The 14,845-nt window shown below is 44.8% G+C and overlaps 1 protein-coding gene across 1 annotated transcript; it reads left to right on the top strand.

Annotated features, from left to right (window-relative positions):
• Positions 1 to 4,885: 4,885 nt before the first annotated feature.
• Positions 4,886 to 14,468, top strand: SQSTM1 (sequestosome 1). Its single transcript, XM_075900522.2, has 8 exons — positions 4,886 to 5,165; positions 7,045 to 7,140; positions 8,680 to 8,909; positions 9,052 to 9,220; positions 9,491 to 9,577; positions 12,195 to 12,439; positions 12,721 to 12,928; positions 14,169 to 14,468. Exons 1-8 carry the CDS (start codon positions 4,997 to 4,999, stop codon positions 14,324 to 14,326), a joined length of 1,362 nt encoding a protein of 453 aa, XP_075756637.2. The 5' UTR covers positions 4,886 to 4,996; the 3' UTR covers positions 14,327 to 14,468.
• The last annotated feature ends 377 nt before the right edge of the window (positions 14,469 to 14,845 follow it).

The raw sequence follows: 14,845 nt of genomic DNA, 5'->3' as shown, positions 1-14,845 counted from the left end.
GCAAAGTCCACCTTGACAAATGACACTGACTGCCCTGTTAGCTGCGTCAGCACAGAAACAAAGGAGAAAAAGTAAACATAGGGGCTACGTCTACACTGGCCCCTTTTCCGGAAGGGGCATGTAAATTTCACTAGTCGTCGTAGGGAAATCCGCGGGGGATTTAAATTTCCCCCGCGGCATTTAAATAAAAATGTCCGCCGCTTTTTTCCGGCTTTTAAAAAAGCCGGAAAAGAGCGTCTAGACTGGCCCCGATCCTCCGGAAAAAGTGCCCTTTTCCGGAGGCTCTTATTCCTACTTTGAAGTAGGAATAAGAGCCTCCGGAAAAGGGCACTTTTTCCGGAGGATCGGGGCCAGTCTAGACGCTCTTTTCCGGCTTTTTTAAAAGCCGGAAAAAAGCGGCGGACATTTTTATTTAAATGCCGCGGGGGATATTTAAATCCCCCGCGGATTTCCCTACGACGACTAGTGAAATTTACATGCCCCTTCCGGAAGAGGGGCCAGTGTAGACGTAGCCAGGCTGTATTGAGTGTCTGCATACCCTAGAGGTGAGTCTGCTAGGGAATGGCTGAGGTACATTGGCAAAAACAGTGTGAGGATCTTTGTATGGCTGGTGGACATTCTGTTTTTATTTTGTGGATAAACAGAAGACTTCAGTCTCCCATAATGTTAAGTCAGTAACTTTTACCAATACAGTCAAATAATTCCAAATTTAAATGACGTAAACAAGGGAGGGCTAGTGGATTATATCTTTGTTTTGACCATAAACCCTTTCATGTTTAGGATCATTAGCCCCATCATGTACCTATATTCACAAACCTAGTAAAATGTTTCATTACAGACACAGCACTATTTACCTGGTCATGGGTTTAAACAGTAACTCGTCATTTCAAAATGGATCAGTGGCCATAAAACATTATTACCAAGCAATTCAAGTGGTTCTTCTGAAGGTGAAAAGGAACAATTCTGTCTACTATAAACATAAAATATTCTTTAAATAAATAACATCATAATTATTTAAAAATTAAACTTGTGTTCATTGATTAACCAGGAAGCTAAATATACTGCCGAGTCTAAAATATGTCTCTCAAATAAAAAAAAAATCTTATTAAAAAATAAATGAATCTTTTCCTTAACCCTCAAGAACTTTTAATTCATGACAAGGCCTCTCAAGATTTCTCATTATGTTAGGTTAAGAAGTATGTCACTAAAAATCAGGGCAACAGGCCCTTAAAGTGAAACAATATTAATACCAACTGGGAACCTACTACTCATTGATCCATCTTTAATTACACTTGGAAGGTTCAGACAGCTCTTCTGCCAGCTGGATTCTTATCTGACCTGATTAAGAGTCCTGTCAACTGCATCTGATCTGCAAATATTGCTGCCAACAAATTTGGAAAGCCCACAAGCATCCTTCTTAATGTCAGCAAGCATCTATTTTTAAGTCTCAAAAACCCAGATCCAGGAGAGATTATTAGCATGATTACTTAACTGCATGTACTAAGAGGAGGGCAGGCATATGCTACCTATTGAGTATGAGGTAAATCTTCTGAATTGACATGTTCACCTTTTGATTATCAAAGAGCATAGATTTTGGAACCCCATTCAGCAACCACTCCTGCCTAACATTGCTCAGTCTATAACATTATGGAAGCAACACAACTAGTCAGGACTAGACTAAAGGGTCTCAAATGCCATGTTTGCCATAGAATGAGGTACAGTAACACTACTGTGTCTCAATGCTGCAGGTCCTGGGATAGCATATTGTGGTATAGCAGAAGTTATACAGTCATGTGTCCATGCCAGAGGTTCTTGGACGTTGTGTTGTAAAATAACAGAAGCATGTTCCTGAATGATGCACAGATGTTGTTGGCTACGTCTAGACTGGCATGATTTTCCGCAAATGCTTTTAACAGAAAAGTTTTTCCGTTAAAAGTATTTGTGAAAAAGAGCGTCTAGATTGGCACGGACGCTTTTGCGCAAAAGCACTTTTTGCGGAAAAGCGTCCGTGCCAATCTAGACGTGGTTTTGCACAAGAAAGCCCCGATCACCATTTTTGCCATCGGGGCTTTTTTGCGCAAAGCACTTTTTAGCTGTCTACACTGGCCCTCCTGCGCAAATACAGCTGCTTTTGCGGAAAAACTTGCCAGTCTAGACGCAGCCGTTGTGTTTAACTAATCATGTTTAAAACCACTGACAGCCCTCAAATATCAAAACCAACTGGCATTTACTGGAGAGTGCTGAAAATTTGTTAAAGCACTTTCAGGTGAACTGAATCTTATTTCCACTACATAGAAAGCTGGAGACATTAAATATTATCTGTCATGTCTCACTGCCTTTCAGTTATTTTTCTTATTATACAGCTTTGTATTGTGATTAAAAACAAAACAAAACAGAAAACCTTCATGTTTGTTTCCTGTTACACTTTTAGAACTATTCATTCTTTTGTGCTGGAAAACAGATTTCCTCAGCACATCCATTGCCAAAAGTGGACTAGATGAAATCTTGAAGGTAGCATGGAGTTAAAAGTCCTGTTAAAGTAGAAACAAGTTAAAAGAAACTGCTGGGGGTTTTTTTGTTTTGTTTTTTTAGAAGAGGCAAAAAAGACTGGGGGTGGAAAGAGTAAAAGAGGAGAAATATAAGAGACAACCCGAAAGAGGGGGGAACACACAAGAGATCTAAAGGGATGAAAAGGCACTTGATGAAAAATAATATGTCTGCAATTCTAATGTGCAGATTTCTGAATCTTGCAACCAACGTGTCTCACTCCCTGCTGGTTTGCAAAACACTTCAGGGAGTCCAACGCACAGCAGAATCTGTATTATATTACTTTTTGTGATGAGTATAATGGATTAAATAGCAAACACAAACTGTCCTTAACTGTAACTGTCTCCAGTTTCATCAACAACAGACTTAGGATGGTTAGTAATTTGTACAAGAAAATAAGGTAGTGTCACAAAAGGTAATAGCTGTTTAAAATGCATTTCTTTAGAGCAGTACACATCTGTATTGTATTTCTATAGCCCCTAGTATCATGGGGCCTCAGTTCTGACTGGGTTCTTTGGATGCTGCACATATAAATATGTGTTAACTCTTGTTACTGACGTTATAGATTAAAACTATTTTAAATAAAACGTTTTTATCAAATGACATCTTTCTAAACTGTACTTTAGACATTGGTTTCATTTCAGTCTCAAGCTCTGTGGATCTTTCTGGCCGTCCCTGCAGCCAGGGGCAAGCAACATGGTCTGTGGCCCTTGGGGAGGCCTGTACCCCCACCCAGAACGACTGGTGGGTGGCTAGTGCCCCGCAGGCCTGCCTCCCCTCCATCTCTGACAGCAGCAGAGGGGGAAAGTGCTGAGTCACGGTGACTGCAGGCTTTCACAAGGCCGCTTCCTTGCGTGCTTTCTCCACCTACTTGGGATCAGGTGCCACTACCTGCCAGTGCCAAGCCCTACGTACCCCCTTCGTCCCATCCCCACCCACCTGCCACGCCCTTGCCGCCACCACCGCCTTCCCCCCCAGCTCCTTCAATCCACAGACGCATCCCCCATCTACCCCCCCAGCATCTTCTCCTCGGGCTCCCCCCACTCTAAACCGGCTCCCCCCATTCTAAACTGCCCCCCGCTCCCCTACTCTAAACCGCCCCCCCCCTCCCCTACTCTAAACCGGCTCCCCCCATTCTAAACCGCTCCCCCGCTCCCCTACTCTAAACCCCCCCTGCTCCCCTACTCTAACCCCCCCCCCCCGCTCCCCCACTCTAAACCGGCTCCACCCATTCTAAACTGCCCCCCCCGCTCCCCTACTCTAAACCGCCCCCCCCGCTCCCCTACTCTAAACCGCCCCCCGCTCCCCTACTCTAACTCCCCCCGCTCCCCTACTCTAAACCGGCTCCCCCCATTCTAAACCGCCCCCCTGCTCCCCTACTCTAACCCCCCCCCCCCTCCCCTACTCTAAACCGGTTCCCCCATTCTAAACCCCCCCCGCTCCCCTACTCTAACCCCCCCCCCGCTCCCCTACTCTAAACCGGCTCCCCCCATTCTAAACCCCCCCCCCGCTCCCCTACTCTAAACCGGCTCCCCCATTCTAAACCGCCCCCCCCCCGCTCCCCTACTCTAAACCGGCTCCCCCCATCCCCTACTCTAAACCGCCCCCCCCCGCTCCCCTACTCTAAACCGGCTCCCCCCATTCTAAACCCCCCCCCCCCCGCTCCCCTACTCTAACCCCCCCCCCCTCCCCTACTCTAAACCGGCTCCCCCCATTCTAAACCGCCCCCCCTGCTCCCCTACTCTAACCCCCCCCCCCCCCCGCTCCCCTACTCTAAACCGGCTCCCCCCATTCTAAACCCCCCCCCCCCGCTCCCCTACTCTAAACCGGCTCCCCCCATTCTAAACCGCCCCCCCCCCCCGCTCCCCTACTCTAAACCGGCTCCCCCCGCTCCCCTACTCTAAACCGGCTCCCCCCATTCTAAACCGCCCCCCCCCGCTCCCCTACTCTAACCCCCCCCCGCTCCCCTACTCTAAACCGGCTCCCCCCATTCTAAACCCCCCCCCCGCTCCCCTACTCTAAACCGGCTCCCCCCATTCTAAACCGCCCCCCCCCCGCTCCCCTACTCTAAACCGGCTCCCCCCGCTCCCCTACTCTAAACCGGCTCCCCCCATTCTAAACCGCCCCCCCCCGCTCCCCTACTCTAAACCGCCCCCCCCCTCCCCTACTCTAAACCGCCCCCCCCCCCCCCGCCTCCTCAGCCTCCAGACCCCGCCCCGAATCTAGCCCCCCCGCGCCCGGGCGCTGAGAAGGCGCCTGAGCCGCGCCGCGCCCCGCCCTGCCTTCCCCCTAGCGGGGCGCCCAGGGGCGGGGACTTTCCCGGCGCAGGCCCGGCCTCCCGCGGTATAAGGGGAGCGGCCGGGCGGAGGGAGCTCAGGCCCGCGCCGCGCTCTGCCCAGCCCCAGCCGCCCGCCGCCGCCCATTGCTGCTGCGCCACAGCCCGCCCGCCATGGCCGCGCTGACGGTGAAGGCCTTTCTGCTGGGCAAGGAGGGGGTGGTCCGCGAGATCCGCCGCTTCGCGCTCGCGCCGCCCGCCCGCTACCAGGACGTGCGCGACAAGGTCGGCGAGATCTTCCCCGCGCCGCTGCGCGACGGCGCCTTCCTGCTGCACTACAAGGGTGAGCGCCGCGGGCCCGGCTCGGGGGGACTGTGGCCAGGCTCGATCCGCGGCTCTTTTCCGCCCCTGGCTGTGCGAGCCCGTAGGGAGACCGCCCCGGTGCATGCTCCGGGCTGGGCAGAATCGCGGCCTGATGCCTGCCCCACACCCGGCTGCTCCTGGGGGGGACAAGACTCCTAGACTCGAAGGGACCATTATGATCATCTAGTCCCGCCCCCTGCCCAATGCAGGCCACAGAATCGCACCCACCCTCTCCTGGAATAGGCCTCTCCCCTCTCGCTCACATATTGGTCTGAGGAAGTGGGTCTGGCCCACGAAAGCTCCTCATCTAATAAGCCATCTTGTTAGTCTCTAAAGGGCTACATAGCCCTGTATATTGAAGTCCTGAAATGGTCTAAGGACCCCAAGATGCAGAGAGGACAGCAGACTAGCTCTGGGAACAATGCGCTAGGCTGCCCTTTTGCCTCCAGGGCTTCTCTTTTCTGTACCTCTGTAAATGCCTACGGCTTGGTCTACAGCACTACACACACATGTGGGTATAACTGCTTCGCTCAGGCCCCTGGATTTTCCATCCCAGAGGTCGGCTTAATGGCAGTATTAACACTCCATCCCTTCCCTGTACACAACACATTGTGGACTGTTGCCATAGCAATCATTTCCCACGGAGGTGTATTCACTACCCCATGGGAATATAGTAGTGTTTTCACCAAATGCTACAATGGCATAGCTGCACTGCTACAGCACTGGGGGTGAAGACCAGCCTTGGAAAGAAAGCACATACAGTGAGCCTCATTTTAGCTCAAATTTTAGCTCAAATTACAGAAAGAAAAGCTCTTGCTACTTCCGGCCAACCCCTTCATTAACATAAATTGAAGTTCAGTGTTATACAGTATCATCTCATACTTTATTCGTATTATTAGTTTCTAGACTAGCTCATTGAGGAGACTTTCACATTTCTCCCCTTTAAATTTTCTCCCCTTTAAATTATCATTCATGCAGTAACTCTATTCTGTTCAAAGATCAAGATATTTCAATGCCAAATATTTAGTTCTTAAAGATCATACACTCCAACGTGACTGTTTTTCTGCGGGTGATATTTAACTCTAGTTTATTGGAAAATTGCTTCCTTGTCAGATTTTTCTCTGTTCTCACTACTGCCAGTTTTTAACAAGAACACATATAGCTCTGCAGCATAGCTTCTCCATAGTACTGCAGACATAGTAAAATTATTTAAACATACACTCCATTCTGTAACTATTGCTGAAGTGGCTTGTGTCTTTAAAACTATACCTCTCTGCAAATGTGGTGGTTTGTAAGCAGAAGATAGTTTGGTAGGGAAGAAACTACTTAAGTAGAGGGGCAAGGTGGGAGAGAGTTTTTATGCTGATAATCTGGGGTTGATAGGACTAAAACAACACTGCATACAACTCTCAAGTAGGTTAGATTTCTTTCCCATCTAAGTTATTTGTTGTTATAGAACTCTAAGCAAAAGAGGAGAGTAAAACTAAGTGCCATTTTGAAATGAGGATAGTTAATCAACCCTTTTATTTCTCTCTTAAAACTGGAAGGGACATCCAGTCCAGTCCTCTGCCCTCATGGCAGGTACCATCCCTGACAGATTTGCCCCAGATCCCTAAATGGCTCCCTCAAGGATTGAATTTACAACCCTGGGTTTTAGCAAGCCAATGCTCAAACCACTGAGCTACCCCTCTCCCCAACAGTTCTAATATCAAAGCAGTAAGGTGTTGCTTGATTGTTAGTCTCTATTATTTGCAAAATACTTAAGACAAACTACATATTTCACTTTGTTTTCATAAAGACTTACTTTCATCTCTTCCTGATTGTCACTTCTATCCAATTTATTAATCTGTCTTCTTCAGATGAAGATGGCGACATGATTGCCTTTTCCGGTGAAGAAGAATTCAAGATGGCTCTGCCATATGTGAAGGATGGCATTTTTCGTATTTACATCAAAGGTAATCTTTAGTTTTGTGGTGGTAAAGAGGCTCTCAAAAGAGAAGCAAGGCTGACTTTGTGTTTCTGTAATGGGTAACTGCGTATGGCAGAGGTAGTACTTAAAGAGTCCCTGAGAAAGTGTGTGATGCAGAGTACACCCTAATTGCTTCAGGAGCACATGTCTCTGCTACAAGGATGGCACTCTGCTACAGGTCCCTTGAGGGCAGATTGAATAAAATATAGAACAAGTGTTTATAGGCTTGGAGGAATTCTATTCTGTTGTGCTGAGAGGGAAACAAACTAGAAAATCCAGTCAAATAAATTCAAGGAAATTGTATTACAAAGTTCAAACTTCTAGAGTTACTTTAAGAAAAAAACATGTCTGGACTAGCACTAACCACAAATTAAGAGGTATACAATTTCATTCTTTAAATATTATGTAATTAGGGTATTTAAATCCTGACTCTTTCAGTTTTATTAGTATTTTAGCATGCCTCATAGTAGCCCTCTGGTTGAAGTCAGTGCTCCATATGTATCTCTTCTTTCCTCACATAATTTTGAAGATTGACACATCCACAGTTTGTAGATTTACAGTCTGTGTAACCATGTGTTTTACTGCTCCTTGTCTTCCCTTCCCATCTGTTAATCTAAGTTTAGAGAAAACAAGGGTTTATCTGAAGAATTTACATTGTTCCAGACATCATTGTCTTACTGTAGTCATATGGAGCACAAACTTGATGGGTCTTGGTACTGTCATGATACATGTTAAGGAATGTTAACAGACTGGAAGTTGTCAGGCTGATGAAGTGGAGAAAAGTTATCCATTCACAGCCTTAATTAAATGTAAACAGTGGCTGTGTCTACACTGCACCCCTTTTCCGGAAAAGGGATGCAGATTAGACACTTTAGAATAGCGAATAGAATAGATTAGACACTTTTTTTCCGGCAGCCATGTTAATGCAAATACCGTGGAGGATATTTAAATCCCCTGCGGATTTTGCTATTCCGATGTGATACATTAGCATCCCTTTTCCGGAAGGGATGCCAGTGTAGACATAGCCAGTCAGTTTTGGCTGAGATGACTTTAAGAAATTGCAATATATTCAGCATGGCACACTATTTAATCTGATCCAGATTTATGCTGGGTTTTTCCATGTCTATGACTTTTGTATAGTCGAAGTAGTACCTTGACAAATGAAGGAAGGGGAAGAAAATCACAAAATTGCTTTTACAGACTAGATGTGGTACCCTCAACTTCTGTGATGTAAGAGCATCAATTCTTGTCTGAGCAAACTCTAATGCAATAGTCTGAGAGAGAGCTCTAAAGACTTACCAGTTTCAGGAGGGAATCACAATGTGCTAAAACTAGGACTACACATAAAACCTGTAGACACATCAAATTTCAAAATAAGCTATTTTGAAATAGATTCAAGATAAGATACACAATTTGAGCTACACAAATTGCGTATCTTATTTCGAGTTTAGGGTGCTATGTAGATGGACCCTTAGTATCATATTCCTTAAGATTTAAAATGGCAATCTACCGGTTTCCTTTTTAGAGAAAAAGGAGTGCAGACGTGAGCACCGCTCACAGTGCAACCAGGAGCGTCCTCTCATTGTGGTGCACCCCAACGTGGTTTGTGATGGCTGTGAAGGACCAGTGGTAGGGCCTCGATTCAAATGCACTATTTGCCCAGATTATGACCTATGTGGTACCTGTGAGAAGAAAGGCATCCATAAGGAGCACAACATGATCGTGTTTCAAACCCCACTGGTCAATAAATTTGAGGTGAGCAAAACTAACTTCTAGCATGGGGAAGAACTGGTCTAGAGGGGAGCCTGTAGAGGACAGCTACATGTAAGAAACTGTAGATAACACATAGCTGTATCTTGTGGCTTATACTTGGACTCATGTGACCTTGTTTTCTCAGTGGATTCCCGGAGGTCGCTGGCTTCGTAAGATGAGACATGGGGTTCCACCTTTTGCACAGACACATGGCTGGGGGCACACTGGTTATGCCGCTTCATGTCAAAATTCTGGGCAGGACTCTGGGCAAGCACAAGCCAGTGCTGCATCCCAAAATCCAGACCCTGAGCAAGGTAGGAATGGAATGTTTTGGTTAATGAAGTATTAAATTAATTGACCACTTTCGCAGAGAAGTATGAAGTTTTTGGGTTAAATTTAAAGTACAAATTTTTAAACTAGGTTTGCTGGCACTTAATGACCACTGAAGGAGGCTGGGATGGAGTTGTCTGGTAGATTACTAAAAGCCCTCCTTAAAACTTGAGAAAAGACTAGATTGTACTCTTTGTTTAATTTGTGTTAACATGCAGTGGCTAACTTTTTTTTTTTTTTTTTTTTAATTAAAGAAGCCTTTAACAGCCAGTCTCAGGACCCTAATGTCACCTTTTTAAAGAATGTTGGGGAAAGTGTAGCAGCCATGCTGAGTCCTCTTGGTAAGTGACTTAATTTGCCATCCTAAAGCCAGGATTTTACCAGACCTTTTATCAACAAGAACAGCGGCCTGCCTCTGCCTCTCAGGAGAGCTGAGTCATTTCTGGCCTCAGCTTGGAAAATTGCCCTGTTTCTCCTTCACTCACTCCCACTTCACTGAAATTTTGCCTATTTTCCAACAACCATACTAGCGCCACACTAGGAGTGTCATTCTTCTGACTGAAGCAAAAGATGTACAGCGAGCCAAAAACTTAATGTAATAGCAAAACTTTTTTTTTTTAAGTATTCCAGAAGCAGGAAGCCTGCTAAACAATCAGTGGGGCCATGGGTAGATTGAAATGCCAAAGGAGCACTCAAGAACAATAAAGTCATTGCAGAGAAACTAAATTAATTCTTAGCCGTGAAGATCAATGCAGAGGATGGGGAGATTCCCAAAGCTGAGCCATTCTTTTTTGGTGACAAATCTGAGGAATTGTCCCAGATTGAGGTGTCAATAGGGGAGATTTTGGAACAAATTAATAAGCCAAACAGTAGCAAGGCACTGGGGCAGATGACATTCACCTAATAGTTCTGAAAGAACACTTACGTGAAATTGCAGAACTACTAACTGTGGTTTGTAAACTATCCTTAAATCATCTCCTGTACCAAATGACTGAAAGATACCTAATATGATGCCAATCTTTAAATAGGAATCTAGAGATGAATCTGGAAGTTAGACAGGTAAAGCTAACATCAGTTCTGGGCAAATTGATTGAAACTATAGTAAAGAACAGAATTGTCAGACGCATAGATAAACATAAGTAGTTGGTTTCTGTAAAGGGAAATCATGTCTTACTAATCTACTAGAGCTCTTTGAGGGTATTAACAAGGCTATGTATACATTACATTCCTCTTTCGAAAGAGGAATGTAAATGAAGCAAATCAAAAGCACAAATGAAATGCAGATTTAAATATCTTGTGCTTAATTTGCATATTTGAGTCCAAGAGGGATTTGTCCCAGACATTTTTTTCAGGAGTACGAGTTCTTTTGAAAAAGGGTTAGGGGTGGTTTTTTCTTTTTTTTTTTTTTTTTTTTTTTTTTTTCCTGAAAGAACCCAGTCTAGATTTTCATTTTCAAAAAACCCTTTTTTGAAAAAGTGCTCGGATGCAAATATGCAAATGAAGCATGGGATATTTAAATCCGTGCTTCATTTGCACTTTCTATTTGCTTCATTTACATTCCTCTTTCAAAAGAGGAATGTAGTTTAGACATGCCCCAAGGTTCCTCACCAAAGGCTCTTAAGTAAAGTAAGTTGTCGTGGGATAAGAGGGAAGGTCCTCTCATGAATTGATAACTGGTTAAAAGACAGGCAACAAAGGATAGGAATAAATGGTCCATTCTCAGAATGGAGAGAGGTAACTAGTGGTGTCCTGTAGGGGTCCATACTGGGACTAATCCTGTTCAACATATTCATAAATGATCTGGAAAAGGGGGTAAACAGTGAGGTGGCAAAATTTGCAAATGATCCTAAACTGCTCAAGATAGTTAAGAACAAAGCAGACTGAAGAGCTTCAAAAGGATCTCCCAAAACTAGGTGACTGGGCAATAAAATGGCAAATGAATTTTAATGTTAAATGCAAAGTAATGCATATTGGAAAAACATATATGTACTAAATGATGGGGACTAAATTAGCTATTACCACTCGAGAGCTCATGGAGTCCTTGTGAATAGTTCTCTGAAAGCATCCACTCGATATGCAGCAGCAGTCAAAGCAAACAATGTTAGGAATCATTAAAAAAGGGCTAGAGAATAAGACAGAGAATATCTTATTGCCTGTATATAAATCCATGGTACTTCCACATCTTGAATACTATGTACAGATGTAGTTGCCTCATCTCAAAGAAGATCTCCTAGCACTGGAAGAAGTTCAGAAAGGGGCAACAAAAATGATCAGGGGTTTGGAATGCCTTCCATTTGAAGAGAGATTAAAAAGACTGGGACTTTTCACCTTAGAAAGGAGGAGACTAAGGGGGGTAGGATAGAGGTTATATAATCATGACTGAGGTGAAAAAAAGAATTAAGGAAAAGTTTTGGTTTCCATAACAAGAACTAAGGGTCACCAAATGAAATTAAGAGATAGTAGGTTTAAAACAAAAGTCTTCACACAATGCATAGTCAGCCTGTGGACCTCCTTGCTAGAGGATGTTGTGAAAATCAGGACTTTAACAGGGTTCAAAAAAGAACACTGTTAAACCCTAGATACGTTGATGGACCTATCCTCCATTAATGGCTATTGACCAGGATGGGTAGGAATGGTATGCCTAAGCCTCTGTTATGTGCCAGGCATGGGATCACTTGATTACCTGTTCTGTTTGTTCCCTCTGGAGCACCTGGCATTGGCTCCTGCCTGTTCCCCCTTGCTGCCTCTATGGGAGGCGGTGGGGAAGGGCGGGGAGGGGAAAAGGTGGCTCCACAGAACTAGCATGCACAGAGTGCCAACTTAAAAGCCAGCTCCTGCATGCCTCCTCACCCTGTGCTGCTGCCCCTCCCCCCCATAGTTTAAAGTAACTAGGATTAACATGAGGTCACTGAAGGAATTTCTATGACTGACTCTTCTCCCTCTCAACTGTTTTCCTAGGCATCGAAGTAGATATTGATGTCGAACATGGGGGACAAAAAAGCAAAGTTACTCCCCCCTGTCCAAGTACACAGAGTGATTCTGAGTCCGGAGGCAGTTCCACTTGTCAGAATGGCCAGAGCAAACCAGAAGGAAGTAGCAAAGAACCTGCCACAGAGAAAGAAGATTCTATTACAGAGCAGATGCAGGAGATGGTGCTAGAGCCTCCTTCCTCACATATGGAAGTCAGCAATTTCCTTTCTCAGGTACATGAATTAGTCTATCTGGTAGACACGACCAGTTCCTTTTTGCCCTATTAGTTTATAGCAGTAAGAACCAAACATCTCTGAATGGATTCATAGCAAAAATTACAGTATAGATCTTGAGTAGCTACTTTTGGATCTTAACATTCATTCCCATAAATTCCAATCACTAAAGGAAAGAGGAATAAGCCCCTTGCATGCATTATGGTAGATAATGGCAGAGCCTGCATTCCTATGCTAGAGAATTGTGCAAGACATTGGCTCCTTTTTCTTTACACTTACAGGAACAGAGTGAATCCAGTAGTTCTGCAGGGGGTGATGAGGACTGGACCCACTTATCTTCAAAAGAAGTGGATCCCTCCACAGGTGAACTGCAGTCTCTCCAAATCCCAGAGACACAGGGTCCCAGCTCTCTAGACCCATATCAGGTTCCCCCTCAACCAGGACCTACAGGACTGCGAGAAGCTGCACTCTACCCCCATCTTCCACCAGGTGTGTAGCTGTGTGTCAGCCATTTGCCCCTCTCTAGAAGCTTATTACATGAGCTGCTAGTATAAAAGCCACAACATTGTCCATCAATGAGTTGAAAGAACAAAGTAGAAAGCCTTGTCTGAAACTAAATTATTGCTAAGACTATATCTGCCACCTCTTGCAGTACTTCATTGGAATGATGCTAGAAATTAACTTCAGGGTGAGTTTTCAGATTACTTGCACTGACCAATATTCAGTTTGCCACTTTTGCCTCACTTCCATTTATATATGGGGGGAAAAAGTACACTATATATGCTGGCAGCTGCTGCCACGAACTAAAAATTAGAAATCACTTCAAGACTTGAGGGGAAGTAGTAAATACTAGATGTTGAAGGGGAAAATTCAGAAGCAACTAAGATACTGTTAGTACCAACATAAGGAGTGACTGAATAAATTAGTTTGTTACCCTGACTGTCTTTCAGGTAAGCTATGTCTACACTGCCACCCTAGTTCGAACTAGGGTGGCTAATGTAGGCATTCGAACTTGCAAATGAAGCCTGGGATATTTAAACCCCGGGCTTCTATTTGCATGTTCCTGGGTGCGGCCATTTTTAAATGCCCCGTAGTTCGAACTACCTGCCTGTGGCTACACATGGCACGGGCTAGTTTAGTTCGAATTAAAGCTCCTAATTCAAACTAACATTACTCCTCCCTGTAGCCGCGGGCAGGTAGTTCGAACTCTGGGGCATTTAAAAATGGTGGCGCCCAGGAACATGCAAATAGAAGCCCGGGGTTTAAATATCCCAGGCTTCATTTGCAAGTTCGAATGCCTACATTAGCCACCCTAGTTCGAACTAGGGTGGCAGTGGAGACATACCCTAATAAGCATTTCCTTAACATCTCTGCTCCTAGCAGGAAGCAAGGGCAGTACTTTCGCAATGAGGGTAAGACTGTGGAGAGCCAATAATGGAATGCTGGATCGTAATAGTCACTGACTGATCTCTAGCATCCTTAAATTAATAGCTGGAGTCATCTTTGTGCATGTAGTTACAATAATCGTGCTGTTGAATGAAGCGTATGGCATCAAGAATTAAGTTTAGTAAACAAGGCAAAAGGATATATATCCTTGATAAGTAGCTTCGCAAGGAGACAGTGAGAGCTGATCACTGTCAGATTGGTACAGCAAGCTCAATTAGCTCCTTACATTGTGGAGTGGGATTACACGGATATTTTAACATTCATAACTGGTTTGGTTTAACAGAAGCGGATCCTCGCCTGATTGAATCTCTGTCCCAGATGCTCTCCATGGGTTTCTCCGATGATGGTGGATGGCTGACCCGTCTCCTACAGGCAAAGAAATGTGACATTGGGGCAGCACTGGATACCATCCAGTATTCCAAGCAGCCACCTCATTCCTAATGGCATTTGTGTAATCCTATAAAGCACTTTCCTGTGAACTGCTGAAAGCTGAACAGCAGTCCTATACTTAGTCTCCTTGTCAGAAAAGCCTGTTCCATTTTCTGTTCTCTTGTTATGAAAAATAAATCATTTCCTGCCTCCATTATTTTGTTAAATCAGATTATTTAAAGTACAGCGTAGCCTAGCCATTCCAGGGACAACGCACTAATTCATCTCTGCTGGAATGTAGTTTAGGAACCACTGAAAGTGGGAGATCTCAGGATCTTTGGCAAAGGAGAGAAATTAAGCAGTGGTTTCTCACCCTTCTAGAAGCTGTGAATGTTTGAAAGAGGAAATCTCTCATTTTACAGCAATGATGGGAAACCTTGTTGGGCATGGGGGACCCCAAGCCACAGAACATAATTAGGGGCCATGTCAGGGAGGTGGGGGTTTGTTGCTTCTCATTTGTGTGTGGCCCCAAGAGCCTGGGGGGCTTGAGTTAGATTTTTGTGGGCCCCCACATTCTGGTGTGGGGCCTAA

The sequence above is a fragment of the Pelodiscus sinensis genome, chromosome 16, assembly GCF_052426305.1.
Source record: "Pelodiscus sinensis isolate ZL-2025 chromosome 16, ASM5242630v1, whole genome shotgun sequence".
Lineage (NCBI taxonomy): Eukaryota > Metazoa > Chordata > Testudines > Trionychidae > Pelodiscus > Pelodiscus sinensis.
This window is presented reverse-complemented; position numbering and strand designations above follow the sequence as displayed.